The 14,161-nt window shown below is 38.4% G+C and overlaps 1 protein-coding gene across 1 annotated transcript; it reads left to right on the forward strand.

Annotated features, from left to right (window-relative positions):
* The first annotated feature begins 13,267 nt into the window (after positions 1–13,267).
* LOC101503926 (uncharacterized) lies at positions 13,268–13,786 on the forward strand. The gene is made up of 2 exons (XM_004514564.1): positions 13,268–13,628; positions 13,764–13,786. Exons 1-2 carry the CDS (start codon positions 13,268–13,270, stop codon positions 13,784–13,786), a joined length of 384 nt encoding a protein of 127 aa, XP_004514621.1.
* The last annotated feature ends 375 nt before the right edge of the window (positions 13,787–14,161 follow it).

Genomic DNA, 14,161 nt, shown 5'->3' on the forward strand with positions numbered 1-14,161 from the left:
AACATTGTTTCGGGTTCCGGTTCAGATTTCAAACACTAGCCATCGTCTTGTTTGAAAATACATATTTTGATCATTTTTTGTCGAGGGGTACGAAACTCGCCCGAAAAGTCCCGATGAAATTGAGGACCGAGAGAACCTTATATCATTCTTCTTCTAAATTTTTAACTATGTTTCAAGTTCCGCGTCATATTTCAAACACTATCCATCGTCTTGTTCTAAAATACCGATTTCGGCCCATTTTGGTCATGTGGTACGAAAATCTCCCGAAAACATTCTTCGTGTGGTACGAAAATCTCCTGAAAACATTTTTTGTCGGCCCATTTTTGTCGTGTGGTACGAAACCCTTATAACATTCTTCTCCTATATTTATAACTGTTTTCGGTTCCGCGTCAAATATCAAACACTAGCCCTCGTCTGGTCCGAAAATACAGATTTTGGTCCATTTTTGTAGAGAGTGGTACGTAAATCTCCCGAAAAGTCCAGATGAAATCGAGGACCGAGAGACATTTTTAACATTCTTCTCAAAACTATATAACAGTGTTTCAGGATCCGCTTCATATTTCAAAAAATAGCCATCGTCTGGTTTCAAAATACAAATTTTGGTCCATTTTTTTCGAGTAGTATGAAAATTGCCGAAAAGTTTAGACTTTTGGGGCGATTTTCGTACCCTTCGACAAAAATAGACCGAAATCCGTATTTTCGAACAAGACGATGGATAGTGTTTGAAAACAGACGCAGAACCTGAAACACAGTTATAAATTTAGGAGAAGAATGCTATAAGAGTCTCCTGGTCCTCGATTTCATCTGGACATTTCAGCGATTTTCGTACTACCTGACAAAAAAGGACTGAAATCTGTATTTTCGAACAAGACGATGGCTAATGTTTGAAATATGACGCGGAACCAGAAACACGGTTATAAATTTAGGAGAAGAATGCTTTAAGAGTCTCCTGTACCTCGATTTCATCTAGACATTTCCAGCGATTTTCGTACCACCCGATTAAAATGGACCAATATCCGTGTTTTTGAACAAAATGATTGCTAGTGTTTGAAATCTGAAGCGGAACCCGAAACAAATTTACAATTTTAGAAGAACAATGCTATAAGGGTCTCTTGGTCCTCGATTTCATCTGGACTTTTCGGCAGCTTTCCGTATTACTATACAAAAATGAACAAAAATATGTATTTTCGGACCAAACGATGGCTAGTGTTTGAAATCTGATGTGGAACCCAAAACATTGTTATATATTTAGGAGAAGAACTCTATAAGGGTCTCCCGGTCCTCGATTTCATCTGGACTTTTCGGGAGATTTTCGTACAACCCGACAAAAATGGACTGAAATTCGTATTTTCGGACCAGACGATGGCTAGAGTTTAAAATCGGGCGCGGTGCCCGGAAATCAGTTATAAATTTTTGAGAAGAATGCTATAAGGGTCTCCTGGTCCTCGATTTCACTGGACTTTTCGGGATATTTTCGTACCACCAGACCACAATGGACAGAAACCCGTATTTTCGGACAAGACAATGGCTAGTGTTTGAAATCTGACGCGGAACTCGAAACACAATTGTAAATATTAGAGAAGAATGCTATTAGGAGATCTGGGTCCTCGATTTGATCTGGACTTTTCGGGCGATTTTCGTACCACCAGACCAAAATGGACAGAAATTCGTATTTGCGGACCAAACAATGGGTAGTGTTTGAAATCTGATGCGGAACCCAAAACATTGTTATATATTTAGAAGAAGAACTCCATAAGGGTCTCCCGGTCCTCGATTTCATCTCAACTATTCGGACGATTTTTGTACCACACGACTAAATTGGATCGAAATCTGTATTTTCAAACTAGACGATGGCTAGTGTTTGAAATGTGACGACGAACTCGAAACACAATTATAAATTTAGAAGAAGAATGCTATAAGGGTCTCTCGGTCCTTGATTTCATTTGGACTTTTCAGGCGAGTTTCGTACCCCACGACAAAAATTGACCAAAATATGTATTTTCGGACTAGAGGATGGAAAGTGTTTGAAACTTAATGCGGAACCCGAAATTCGGTTATATATTAAGGAGAAGAATGATATAAGGGTCTCTCGGTCGAAGATTCATCTGGTAATTTCGGGAGATTTTCGTACCACCTTACTAAAATGGACCGAAATTCGTATTTTGGAACAAAACAATGGCTAGTGTTTGAAATCCGACACAAAACTTGAAATAGTTATAAATTTAGGAAAAGAATGCTATAAGGGTCTCTCGTCATCGATTTCATCTGGACCAGACGATACCAAGTGAAATCAATATTTTCGGACTAGACGATACCAAGTGTTTGAAATCTAGCCCGGAACCTAAAAACCAATAATAAATTTTGGAGAAGAATGCTACAAGCATCTCCTAGTCCTTGATTTCATCTTGTCTTTTCGTGCGATTTTCGTATCACCTGACAAAAATGGACCAAAATTCGTATTTTTGGACCAGACGATGGCTAGTGTTTGAAATCTGGCGCGAATTGCGAAATGCAGTTATAAATTTTGGAGAAGAATGCTATTAGGGGATCCGAGTCCTCGATTTGATATGGACTTTTCGGGCGATTTTCGTACCACCAGACCAAAATGGACAAAAATCGGTATTTTCGGACCAGAGGATGGGTAGTGTTTGAAATCTAACGCAGAACCCGAAACACAATTAAAATTTATGGAGATGAATGTTATAAGGCTCTCCTAGTCCTCGATTTCATCTAGACTTTTCCGAAGATTTTCGTACCACCCGACAAAAATGGACCGAAATCCGTATTTTCGAACAAGACGATGGCTAGTGTTTGAATTTTGACACAGTAACTGAAACCAAGTTTTAAATTTGGAAGAAGAATGCTATAAGGGTCTCCAGGTCCTCGATTTCGTCGGGACGTTTCGGCCAATTTTCGTAACAATCGAAAAAAATATGCCAAAATCTATATTTTCGGACCAGGAGATGGCTAGGGTTTGAATATTGACACGGAACTTGAAGACTGAGAGACTCTTGGAGCATTCTTCTCTTGTAGATTTATGTGTCAAATTTCAAACACTAGCCCTATTCTGGTTCGAAAATACAGATTTCGGTCCATTTTTGTTTGGTATTACGAAAATCGGTCCAAAAGTCCAAATGAAATCGAGGACCGGGAAACCCTTATAGCAATCTTCTCCTTAATATATAACTATGTTTCGTGTTCCGTGTCAGATTTCAAACACTATCCATCGTCTAGTTCGAAAATATGGATTTCGGTCAATTTTTGTTGTGTGGTACGAAAATCGGCCTAAAAGTCCAGATGAAATCGAAGATCGGGAAACCCTCATAGCATTCTTCTCCTAAATTTATAACAGTATTTTAGGTTCTGCGTCAGATTTCAAACACTAGTCATCGTCTAGAAAGAAAACGCCTGAAACGTCCATATGAAATCGAGGACCGAGAGACCCTTATAGCATTCTTTTTCTAAATTTATAAATGTGTTTCAGGTTTTGCGTCAGATTTCAAACACTAGCCATCATCTTGTTTGAAAATACATATATCAATCCATTTTAGTCGGGTGGCAGGAAAATTTCCCGAAATGTCCAGATGAAATTAAGGACCAAAAGACTCTTTTAGCATTTTTCGGTCCATTTTAGTCAAGTGGTACGAAAATTGCCCGAAAAGTCCATATAAAATCGAGGACCGGGAGACCCTTATAGCATTCTTCACCAAAATTTATAACTGTGTTTTGGGATCCGTGTCAAATTTCAAACACTATCCCTCGTCTGGTCCCAAAATACAGATTTCGGTCCAATTTTTACGAGGGGTACGAAACTCGCCCGAAAAGTTCAGATGAAATCGAGGACCGGGTGATGAAAGACACTTCAATTTGCTTCGGTTTTTGCTACTAAATTTATAAATGTGTTTCGGTTTTTGCTTCACATTTCAAGTACTAGCCATAATCTTGTTCGAAAATACAATTTTCGATCCATTTTAGTCGGGTGGTACAAAAATCGCCTGAAATGTCTAGATGAAATCGAGGTCCAAGAGGCTCTTATAGCATTCTTTTCCTAAATTTATAACTGTGTTTCATGTTCCACGTCAGATTTCAAACATTATCCATCGTCTTGTTCGAAAATACGGATTTCAGTTCTTCTTTGTCTGGTACGAAAATCGCCCGAATAGTCCAAATGAAATCGAGGACCGGGAGACCCTTATAGAATTCTTCTCCTAAATATATAACAGTGTTTTGGGTTCCGCATCAGATTTCGTACACTATCCATCGTCTTATTAGAAAATACGGATTTCGGTCCATTTTTGTCTGGTGGTATGAAAATCGCCCCAGAAGTCCAGATGAAATCGAGGACCGAGAGATCCTAACAGCATTCTTCTTCTAAATACGGATTTCGGTTTCTGCGTCAGATTTCAAACACTAGCCATCATTTTTTTCAAAAACACGGATATCGGTCCATTTTAGTCAGGTGGTACGAAAATCGCCGGAAATTTCCAGAGAAATCGAGGACCAAGAGACTCTTATAGCATTCATCTCCTAATCTTACAAATGTGTTTCAGGTTTCGTGCTTATTTCAAACACTAGCCACGTCTTTTTCGAAAATACGGATTTCGGTACATTTTTGTCGTGTACTACGAAAATTGCGGAAAAGTCCAAATGAAGTCGAGGACTGAGAGACCCGCATAGCATTCTTCTCGTAAATATATAACAGTTTTTCGGGTTCCGCGTCAGATTTCAAACACTAACCATCGTCTAGTCTAAAAATACAGATTTGGTCCATTTTTGTCGAGGGGTACGAAACACGCCCAAAAAGTCGAGGTGAAATTGAGGACTGAGAGACCCTTATAGCATTCTTCTCCATAATTTATAACTGTGTTTTGGGTTCCGCATCAAATATCGAACACTAGCCCTCGTTTGGCCCAAAAATACAGATTTCGTCCATTTTTGTCGAGTGGTACGAAAATCGCCGGAAAAGTCCAGATGAAATTGAGGACCGAGAGAACCTTATAGCAATCATATCCTAAATATATAACAGTGTTTCGGGTTCCGCGTCAGATTTTCAACAGTAGCCATCGTCTGGTTCGAAAATACCCATTTTCGTCAGATTTTTAACACTAGGCGTCTTCTTGTTTGAATCGGGTGGTACAAAAATCACCCAAAATGTCCAGATGAAATCGAGGACCAGGAGACTATCATAGCATTTTTCTCCTAAATTTATAACTGTGTTTCGGGTTCTGCGACGGTATTCAAACACTATCCATCGTCTTGTTTGAAAATACAGATTTCGGTCCATTTTTGTCGGGTGGTAAGAAAATCGCCTGAATAGTCCATATGAAATCGAGGATCAGGAGACCCATATTGAATTCTTCTCCTAAATATATAACAGTGTTTCGGGTTCGCATCAGATTTCAAACACTAGCCATCGTATGGTCCGAAAATACAGATTTTGGTCCATTTTTGTAGAGGGTGGTACGAAAATTGCTCGAAAAGTCCAGTTGAAATCGAGGACCGAGAGACCCTTTTAAGATTCTTCTCCTAAATATAAAATAGTGTTTCAGGTTTCGATTCAGATTTCAAACACTAGCCATCGTCTGGTTTGAAAATACAGATTTTTGTCCATTTTTGTCGATTAGTACGAAAATTGCTGAATAGTCCAGATGAAATCGAGAACCGAGAGACTCTTATAACATTCTTCTCCTAAATATATAACAGTGTTTCGGGTTCCGCGTCTGATTTCAAACACTAGCCATTGTTTAGTCCAAAAATAAGGATTTAGATCCATTTTAATCGAGTGGTACGAAAATAACGCAAAATGTCTAGATGAAATCAAGGATAAGGAGACTCCATAAGCATTCTTCTCCTAAATTTATAACTGTGTTTCAGGTTCTGCGTCAGATTTCAAATACTAGCTATCATCTTGTTCGAAAATACATATATCGGTCCATTTTAGTCAGGAGGTACGAAAATATCCCGAAATGTCCAAATGAAATCGAGGACCTCGAGACTCTTATAGTATTCTTCTCCTAAATTTATAATTGTTTTTCGGGTTCCGCGTCACATTTCTATTACAAGCCATCGTCTGGTCCGAAAATACAGATTTCGGTCAATTTTTGTCTTGTGGTACGAAAACCGCCCGATAAGTCTAAATGAAATCGAGGACAGGTGAAACCCTTATTGCATTCTTCTCCTAAATTTATAACAGTATTTCGGGTCAGATTTAAAAAACTAACCATCGAGGACAGAGTTTCGTGTCAGATTTAAAAAACTAACCATCATCTGGTTCGAAAAAATGGATTTTGGTCCATTTTTGTCTGGTGGTACGAAAATGGAGTCTCCTGGTCCTCGATTTCATCTGGACGTTTCGGGAGATTTTCGTACCACCAGACTAAATGGACCAATATCCGTATTTTTGAACAAGATGTCGGCTCGTATTTAAAATCTTACGTGGAACTCTACACACAGTTATAAATTTAGAAGAAGAATGTTATAAGGGACTCTCAATCCTCGATTTCATCTTGACTTTTGGGGAGATTGTCGTACCACCCGCAAAAAATGGTCTGAAATCCGTGTCTGGTCCGAAAATACAGATTTCGGTCAATTTTTGTCTTGTGGTACGAAAACCGCCCGATAAGTCTAAATGAAATCGAGGACAGGTGAAACCCTTATTGCATTCTTCTCCTAAATTTATAACAGTATTTCGGGTCAGATTTAAAAAACTAACCATCGAGGACAGAGTTTCGTGTCAGATTTAAAAAACTAACCATCATCTGGTTCGAAAAAATGGATTTTGGTCCATTTTTGTCTGGTGGTACGAAAATGGAGTCTCCTGGTCCTCGATTTCATCTGGACGTTTCGGGAGATTTTCGTACCACCAGACTAAATGGACCAATATCCGTATTTTTGAACAAGATGTCGGCTCGTATTTAAAATCTTACGTGGAACTCTACACACAGTTATAAATTTAGAAGAAGAATGTTATAAGGGACTCTCAATCCTCGATTTCATCTTGACTTTTGGGGAGATTGTCGTACCACCCGCAAAAAATGGTCTGAAATCCGTATTTTCGAACAATGAATAGTGTTTGAAATCTGACGCGGAACCCGAAATACAATTATAAATTTAGGAGAAGAACGCTATAAGAGACTGTGGGTCCTCGATTTCGTCTCGACATTGTAGGCGAATTTTGTACCGCCAGACTAAAATGGACCGAAATTCGTATTTTCGAAAAATACGATGGCTTGTTTTTGAAATTTGACGCGGTTTCCGAAACACAATTATAAATTTAGGAGAAGATTGCTATAAAAGTCTCTTGGCCATCGATTTCATCTGGCCATTTCTGGCGATTTTTGTACCACCTAACTAAAATGGATCGAAATTCGTATTTTTAAACAAGGTTATGGCTAGTGTTTAAAATCTGACGCGGAAACTGAAACACTGTTATAAACTTAGAAGATGAATGCTATAAGGGACTCTCGGTCATCGATTTCATCTGGACTTTTCGGGCGATTTTCGTACCACCCGACAAAAATGGATCGAAATCTATTTTTTCGAACCTTACTATGGTTAGTTTTTTAAATCTGATGCGGAACCCAAAATACTGTTATAAATTTAGGAGAAGAATGCAATAAGGGTTTTCTGGTCCTCAATTTCATTTGGACTTTTCGGGCGATTTTCGTACCACCCGACCAAAAGGGACCGAAATGTGTATTTTCGGACTAGACGATTACTTGTATTAGAAATGTGACTCAGAACCCGAAACACAGTTATAAATTTAGGAGAAGAATGCAGTAAGAGTCTCTTGGTCCTCGATTTCATCTGGACATTTCAAAAGATTTTCGTACCACCAGACTAAATTGGACCAATATTCGTATTTTCGAACAAGATGATGGCTAGTATTTAAAATCTGACGCAGAACTCGAAACACAGTTATAAATTTAGAAGAAGAATACTATAAGGGACTCTCAATCCTCGATTTCATCTAGACTTTTGGGTGATTTTCGTACCACCCGCAAAAAATGGACCGAAATCCGTATTATCGAACAAGACGATGGATAGTGTTTGAAATCTGATGCAGAACTCGAAACAAAATTATAAATTTAGGAGAAGAATGTTATAAGAGACTCCTTGTCCTTGATTTCATCTGGACATGTCAGGCGATTTTCGTACCACCGACTAAAATGGACCGAAATCCGTATTTTTGAACAATACGATGGCTTGTGTTTGAAATCTGACGCAGAAACCGAAATACAGTCATAAATTTAGAAGAAGAATGCTATAAACGTCTCTCGGTCCTCGATTTCATCTAGACATTTTGGGCGATTTTCATACCCCTTGACAAAAATTGATCAAAATCTGTATTTTCGGACCAGACGATTACTAGTGTTTGAAATCTTACGCAGAACCCGAAACACTGTTATAAATTAAGGAGAAGAATGATATAAGGGTCGCTCGGTCCTCGATTTCATATAGACTTTTCGGGCTATTTTCGTACCACACGACAAAAATGGACCGAAATTCGTATTGTTGAACAAAACAATGGCTAGTGTTTGAAATCTGACACAGAACTCGGAAACAGTTATAAATATAGGAGAAGAATGCTATAAGGGTCTCTCGATCCTCGATTTCATCTGGACTTTTCAGGCGATTTTCGTACCACATGACAATCATGACCCAAAATCCGTATTTTCGAACAAGACAATTGCTAGTGTTTGCAGGCGATTTTCTTACCCCTCGTTAAAAAATGATCGAAATCTATATTTTTGGACTAGACGATAGCAAGTTTTGAAATTTGGTGCGAAACCTAAAAACCAATAATAAATTTTGGAGAAGAATGCTATCAGGGTCTCCCAATCCTCGGTTTGATCTGGATTTTTCGGGTGATTTTCGTACCACCCGACAAAAAATGGACGGAAATCCGTATTTTCGAACAAGATGATTGCTAGTGTTTGAAATTTGACGCTCCAAAACCCAGTTATAAATTTAGGAGAAGAATGCAATAAGGGTCTCCCGGTCATTGATTTAATATGGGATTTTCGGGAGATTTTCGTACCACCCGACAAAAATGGACCGAAATTCGTATTTTCGAACAAGACAATTGTTAGTGTTTGAAACTCAGTTATAATATTAGGAGAAGAATGCTGTAAGGGTCTCCTGGTCCTCGATTTCATTTGGTCTTTTCGGGCAATTTTCGTACCACACGACAAAAATGGACCGAAATTCGTATTTTCAGACCAGACGATGGCTAGTGTTTGAAATCTGGCGTGAAACCCGAATCACAGTTATAAATATTGGAGAAGAATGCTATAAGCGTCTCTTGGTCCTCGATTTTATCTGGACTTTGCGGGCGATTTTCGTATCCCTCGACCAAAATCAACTAAATTCTGTATTTCCAGACCAGACTTTGGCTAATGTTTGAAATCTAGTGCGGAACTCGAAACACATTTATAAATTTTTGAGATGAATGCTATAAGGGTCTCCCAGTCCTAGATTTCCTCTGGACATTTCGGGCGACTTTCGGACCATCCAACTAAAATGGACCGAAATCAGTATTTTCGAACAAGACGATGGATAGCGTTTGAAATTTGACATGGAACCCGAAATACAGTTATAAATTTAGAAGAAGAATGCTATAAGGGTCTCTCGGTCCTCGATTTCATCTGGACTTTTCGTGTGATTTTCGTACTACCCGACTAAAATGGATCGAAATCCGTATTTTGGAACAGTACGATGGCTAGTTTTAGAAGAAGAATCCTATCAGGGTCTCCAAGTCCTCGATTTCATCTGGACTTTTTGGGCGATTTTCTTACTCCTCGAAAAAAATGGACCGAAATCTATTATTCGGACCAGATGATGAAAAGTGTTTGAGATCTGATGCGGAATCTGAAACAATGTTATAAATTTAGGAGAAGAACGTTGTAAGGGTCTCCCGATCCTCGATTTCTTCTGGACTTTTCGGGGGATTTTCGTACCGCTCGACAGAACTGGACCAAAATCCGTATTTTCGGACCAAACGATGGCTAGTGTTTGAAATATGACGCGGAACCCGAAGCATAGTTATAAATTTTGGAGAAGAATGCTACTAGGGTTTCCCAGTCATCGATTTCATCTGGACTTTTCAGGCGATTTTCGTACCATCGACAAAAAAAGACCGTAATTCGTATTTTTGAAAATGACTATGGCTAGTGTTTGAAATCTGACACGAAACCTGAAACACAATTATAAATTTTGGAGAAGAATGATATAAGGGTCTCCCGGTCCTAGATTTCATTTGGACTTTTCGCACGATTTTCGTGCCACCCGACTAAACTGGACCGAAATTCTTATTTTTGAACAAAACGATGGCTAGTGTTTGAAATCTAACGCGGAACCCGAAACACAGATAAAAATATAGAAGAAGAATGCTATAAAGGTCTCTCGGTCATAGATTTCATTAGGACTTTTCCGGCTATTTTCGTACCACCCGACTTAAATGGACTAAAATTCGTATTTTCAAACAAAACGTAGATTATTGTTTGAAATTTGGCGCGGAACCCAAAACATAGTTATAAATTTTGGAGAAGAATGCTACAAGGGTCTCCCGGTCTTCGATTTCATTTGGACTTTTCGGGCGATTTTCATACCACCTAACTAAAATGGACCAAAATTCGTATTTTCGGACCAGACGATGACTAGTGTTTAAAATCAGGCACAGAGCCCGAAAAATAGTTATAAATTTTGGAGAAGAATGTTATAAGGGACCAAAAAATAGTCATACCACCTAACTAAAATGGACCGAAATTCGTGTTTTCGAATAAAATGATGGTTAGTGTTTGAAATATGTCGCGGAACCTGAAACACAATTATAAATTTTGGCGAAGAATGCTATAAAGGTCTTCAAATTTTGGAGAAGAATGTTATAAGGGTCTCCCAGTCCTCGATTTCATCTGGACTTTTCGGGCGATTTTCATACCGCTAGACTAAAATGGATTGAAATCTGTATTTTTAGACCAGCAATGGCTAGTGCTTGAAATTTGACAAGGTACCCGAAATACAGTTATAAATTTAGAAGAAGAATGCTATAAGGGTCTCTCGGTCGTCAATTTCATCTAGACTTTTCGCGCGATTTTCGTACCCGTCGACAAAAATGGACCAAAATCTATATTTTCGGGCTAGTGTTTGAAATCTAGTAATAATTTTGTGCTTGTGGACCGAATTATGTATTTTTGAACCAGAAGAGGGCTAGTCTCCGAAATTTGACGCAGAACCTGAAACTCAATTATAAATTTACGAGAAGAATCTTCTCCTCGATTTCGTGCGGACATTTCGGACAATTTTTGCACCCCTCGACAAAAATGGACCAAAATCGGCATTTTCAGACCAGACGATAGTTAGTGTTTGAAATCTGCCGCGGAACCCGAAACACAGTTATAAATTTTGGATAAGAATGCTATAAGGGTTTCCCGGTCCTCGATTTCATCTGAACTTTTCGGGCGATTTTCATACCTACCGACAAAAATGGACCGAAATCAGTATTTCCTGAAAACAGACGAGGGCTAGTGTTTGAAATTTGACCCGAATCTCGAAACACAATTATAATTTTTGGAGAAGAATGTTGTGAGGGTCTCCCAGTCCTCGATTTGATCTGGACTTTTCGGGCGATTTTCATACCACCCGAAAAAAATAGACCGCAACCAGTATTTCCAGACCAAACGAGGGCTAGTGTTTGAAATTTGACGCGGAACCTAAAACATAGTTATTCATTTTTTAGAAGAACGCTATAAGGGTCTCCTGGTCCGCGATTTCATCTGGAATTTTCTGTCGATTTTCATACCACTTGACTAAAATGGATCGAAATCCGTATTTTTGGACCAGACGATGGCTAGTGTTTGAAATTTGACATGGAACCCGGAATAAAGTTATAAATTTAGAAGAAGAATGTTATAAGGGTCTCTCGATCGTCGATTTCATCTGGACTTTTCAAGCGATTTCCGTACCCCTCGACAAAAATGGACCAAAATCTATATTTTCAGACCCGACGATGGCTAATGTTTGAAATATGACACGGAATCCGAAATATTGTTATATATTTAGGAGAAGAATGCTACCAGGGTCTCCTGATACTCGATTTCATTTGGTATTTTCGGGTGATTATCGTACCGTTCGACTAAAATGGACCGAAATTCGTATTTTTTTACCAACCAATGGCTAGTGTTTGAAATTTGCTACGGAAATCGGAACACAGTTTTAAATTTAGGAGAAGAATGATATAAGGGTCTCTCGGCCCTCGATTTCATCTGGACTTTGCATGCGATTTTTTTACCGCTCGACAAAAAATGATCGAAATCTATATTTTTGGACCAGATGACGGCAAGTGTTTGAAATCTGGCGCGGAACCTAAAAGCAAGTAATAAATTTTGGAGAAGAATGCTATCATGGTCTCCCAGTCATCGGTTTCATCTGGACTTTTCGGGTGATTTTCGGACCACCCAACAAAAAATAGACGGAAATCCGTATTTTCACCCAAGATGATTGCAAGTGTTTGTAATATGGCGCGAAACCCGAAACACAGTTATAAATGTTGGAGAAGAATGCTAATAGGGTCTCTTGGTCATCGATTTCATACGGACTTTTCGGGCGATTTTCTTATCCCTTGACAAAAATGGATTAAAATCTGTATTTTTGGACCAGACTTGGCTAGTTTTTGAAATCTAGCGCGGAACTCAAAACACATTTATAAAAGGTACGATAGTATTTGGGTTATTGTGGATAGATTAACTAAATATGCTCACTTTATTCCATTAAACATAACTTATTCTATGGAAAGGTTAGCTGAAATATACATAAAGGAAATTGTGAAGTTGCATGGAATACCATCAAGTGTAGTCTCAGACAGAGACCCTAGGTTTACCTCTAAGTTTTGGCAAGGGTTAGACTGAGCGAACCAATCAATCCCTAGTAGACTTGTTGAGAACTTGTGTGTTGGAACAAAATGGAAGTTGGGATAGCTTTTTGCCACTTATAGAGTTTACCTATAACAATAGTTTCCACTCTAACATTGAAATGACCCCTTTTGAGGCGTTGTATGGAAGATGGTTTGAGACGAGTGATAACCTTGTGTTAGGACCTGCGATTGTTCAACAGACTACTGGTAAAGTAAAAATAATTCAGGAAAAGATGAGAGCATCTCAGAGTAGGCAAAAGATACCATGATAAAAGAAGCAAAAACCTCGAATTTCAAGAAAGTGATCATGTATTTCTGAGAGTTACTCCAACAACTGGGGTTGGTCGGGCATTAAAAATGCAAAAGCTTACTCCTCGGTTTATAGGACCTTACCAGATTCTTAAACGTCACGGTAACGTGGCATGTCAGATCGCGTTACCTCCTTCTCTTTCTAATCTTCATAGTGTCTTTCATGTGTCTCAACTTCGCAATTACATTTTCGATCCCTCACACGTGATTGAGTCAAACAAGGTCCAAATAAAAGAGAATCTAACTTTTGAGACCTTACCGCTACGGATTGAGGACCAAAAGACCAAAGAATTAAGGGGTAAGACGATTTCATTGGTTAAGGTTGTCTGGGGAGGTGCTACTGGTGAAAGTGCTACGTGGGAAGTCCAAATCCAGATGCGCGATTCTTATCCAGAACTGTTTCTGTCAGGTAAATTTAGAGGACATAATTTTCTTCAACAGGGGGAGAAATGTAACACCCCAATTTCTCATTACCTTATTTTAGTAGTATAATGATACACTACTATTATTATATCAATGTTAATATGTTTTCTAATTTCTTTAGGCGTGTCTGTGTGTTTGCCTTAGTAATTGATTTAAAGCATTAATATTAACTATGTTTAACCTACAAAAATAAATAAAATAATATATAATAATCCAAATAAATAATAATAATAATAATAATAATAATAATAATAATAACCTAGGCTAATACTAGGTATATATATAGAGGAGCGCTAGTTCTCACATTAGGAAGCAGAGGTTAGCACAGAGCCGCCTTTTATCATCACCAAAACCATAAGGTATTCTTCCTCTCTGTATCTTGATCGAAACATGTAGTAGTAAAAGGAAGATTTTTTTAGTGCTAATATGAGTATTCCCTTTTAATTATAATAACAATTTCCTTCCATTTGAACTATATTCCTGAAGCAATGTTTTCACAAATTTAGCGGCGATAGCAAA

This window comes from Cicer arietinum, chromosome 3, assembly GCF_000331145.2.
Source record: "Cicer arietinum cultivar CDC Frontier isolate Library 1 chromosome 3, Cicar.CDCFrontier_v2.0, whole genome shotgun sequence".
Classification (NCBI taxonomy): domain Eukaryota; kingdom Viridiplantae; phylum Streptophyta; class Magnoliopsida; order Fabales; family Fabaceae; genus Cicer; species Cicer arietinum.

What these genes read in the sequence shown, in the direction of transcription:
- LOC101503926 (XM_004514564.1), top strand. Translation starts at nt 13,268, where the DNA reads ATGCAAAAGCTTACTCCTCGGTTTATAGGACCTTACCAGATTCTTAAA. An exon ending in TCCAGAACTGTTTCTGTCAG is followed by an intron (nt 13,629 to 13,763) that starts GTAAATTTAGAG and finishes TAATTTCTTTAG; the next exon opens with GCGTGTCTGTGTGTTTGCCT.